This window comes from Setaria italica, chromosome III (assembly GCF_000263155.2).
Source record: "Setaria italica strain Yugu1 chromosome III, Setaria_italica_v2.0, whole genome shotgun sequence".
Lineage (NCBI taxonomy): Eukaryota > Viridiplantae > Streptophyta > Magnoliopsida > Poales > Poaceae > Setaria > Setaria italica.
Window position 1 is genome coordinate 47,332,882 of NC_028452.1, and position 2,397 is coordinate 47,335,278.

General features: G+C 39.0%; 1 protein-coding gene across 1 annotated transcript; it reads left to right on the top strand.

Moving 5' to 3' along the window:
- Positions 1 to 216: 216 nt before the first annotated feature.
- Positions 217 to 2,086, top strand: LOC111256590. Its single transcript, XM_022824763.1, has 3 exons — positions 217 to 454; positions 623 to 818; positions 1,987 to 2,086. The coding sequence occupies exons 1-3, from the start codon at positions 331 to 333 to the stop codon at positions 2,009 to 2,011; spliced, it is 345 nt and encodes a 114-aa protein (XP_022680498.1). The 5' UTR covers positions 217 to 330; the 3' UTR covers positions 2,012 to 2,086.
- Positions 2,087 to 2,397: the final 311 nt, after the last annotated feature.

Consider the following 2,397-nt stretch of genomic DNA (forward strand, 5'->3'; position numbering starts at 1 on the left):
TCTCTGAGATTTATCTCAGATTTTTCGGAATTTTCTAGGTATTTTTCTCGCTTTAGAAAACAAGTCCAGCTATTTCTGGAATTGTTTTCGCGCAGATAAATAATATCAGAAATTCCGAAAATAAAAAGTCAACTCGAAAATATCTTTTTCCGAGTCTGGCCTATATATATATCACCGCGTTCGTCTTGACGCGAGGATTTCAGATCTACGAACCTTTTCACGAGTTGCCTCTCCTAACTCCGTAGATCTGAAGTCAAAGATCGGTATTCGCCAAACTCCGGCGAGATTTTCTGGTGAAACCGTGGACTTCCGGCGAAAACCGACACTAGCATGGAGTTCCTCTCTTCGAGCTCTATGCCGTGGTGTGGTGGATTGCGTGAATCCGATGTCGGCTCTGTCGTCTTCCCCAACTCCAGCGAGCTTTTCCGCCACCATTGTTCATCTCTGGCCGAAGGTGAGCACACCATCTTGTTCATCTCGTCGATATCGTTCCATTTTGCCGTTCATGCGCGAGATCGGGCTTCGTTTCTGGTGATCCCCTCTTTCTCTCTCTTTTTCTTGTTTCTGCAACCTTAACAGACCGAGCGTCTGGTCGCCCTGCCCCTTATGTTTCTGCTCGCAGGCGCCACCCTGCCCACCGCCTGGCTCCTGGCCGAGCTGCCGCCCGCACCTCATGCCAGCATCGCCGCTGGGGCCAGCAGCCACCGCCGCCGCCAGGCCTGGCCACCGGTCGGAGGTCCTGGCTCGGTCACAGGATTAACCGGATGGGAGGATGAAGAAGACAAGGCAGTTTTGCAAATAAATCCCGAAAGAAATAGGTAATTAGTTATCTTCTTCTTTGTGTCTTGGCAAACCAGCAGATACCCCCCCTGGATCTATTAGTTTCCCTAGATCCAGTCCAGCCCCTGTGGTTTTGCAAATCTAACCCTCTCCTTTAACCTTTTCGCGAGCAATATTCCTTGTGTCTTGCCAATCTTCTCAGCTAACCCTCCAAGTCTACGGTTAATTACGTTTAGGCCCCTACAATCTCGTTTAACCCATAGATTCCACGTTTAAGCTCCGTTTAACCTCGTTCAAGTTACGTTAGATGCATAATAATGTAAATTACACGTTAGTGGTAATATTTTCCTTCACACATTTTTTGAAAATAAAATTTATATTAAAATTGATTAATGCCTGACAAACAAGTTCTTCTCTAAATAAAATCTATTTAGTGCTAAACATCGTTTTTCATAATAATTGTTAATTTGATTAATGCCTACTTCATACCCTCTTCTAAATAAAAGTCAATTAGGTTATATATCGGTTTTTCATAAACTAAAGTTAATTGGATTAATGCCTATCTAAATAATTCTTCCAATTAAAAGCCACTTAGAGTTATACCTCGGCGTTTCATAAATTAAATTCAATTTGATTAATGTTTATTCAATTTGTTTTCTAAATAAAATTTGTATAGGTTATATCTCAAGTTTTCATAATTAAATATTAATTTGGCTAATATAAATATAAATGTGTTTTTAATTTAATCTACTTAGTTGAACTCGAGATGAAAAGCTATACGCTTAGATGTCTACATGTATCTTTTTTTTTAAGTTAAATGTTTAATTTGCATAAATTGTACTCAAATATTTATAAATAAAATTGCACTAAGCTTTACACCATCTTTTCTTATGAAAATATAAATATGACTTGATTAATTCTAACTAAGGATATTTCTGTGAAATATCTTTACATTGCTTTTCTCAACTAAAATAAATGAAGCTTGTAGCTCTTATCTTTCTTGGGTAACTCAAAACTCTCGATAGCTTTATCTTTTCAACCATAGTTCCGTTGTAAGCATTCCTGCGTCCGCATAATCCTAGAATCGAGCCATGTTCTTTTATTACACTCTTTTAAAGCCTGTCTTTTGTTTTGGTGTACTGCTCTTAGTTGTAGTTGTATTTGTTTGTTTGCTTGTATGATTATGCCGGTGATTGCTTCGAGTAGAAGGATCGCTGTTCGAAAGCTTTGAAGATTGAGAGTTTCAAGAGAGCAAGAGCGAAAGAGCAGTAAGAAGTAACTTGTCGCTGGAGAAAGGCAAGTGTGTCCTTGTGCTTTTGTCCCAATAACTTTGTTTAATCACTATTGCATATGCTTGCATTAAATTTGATGGGTCCTATTAAGGTTTGCCTAGTTTTTATGATTATTCCTTACCAACCTGGGTTTACCTTTCTGTTGGGCAGCTATGCTTAGCTGCTATACTTGGGTTATGGTGGTTCTAACGAACAACATGGTGAACTTATTCTATTTATGGTATACCTTTTGTTAATACAAGATTACAATATTTAATTGGAACATGGAGAACCACCCAGGAAAACAGTGCTACCACAAGACTAAATGGCTCTAGTCTTGGCTGAA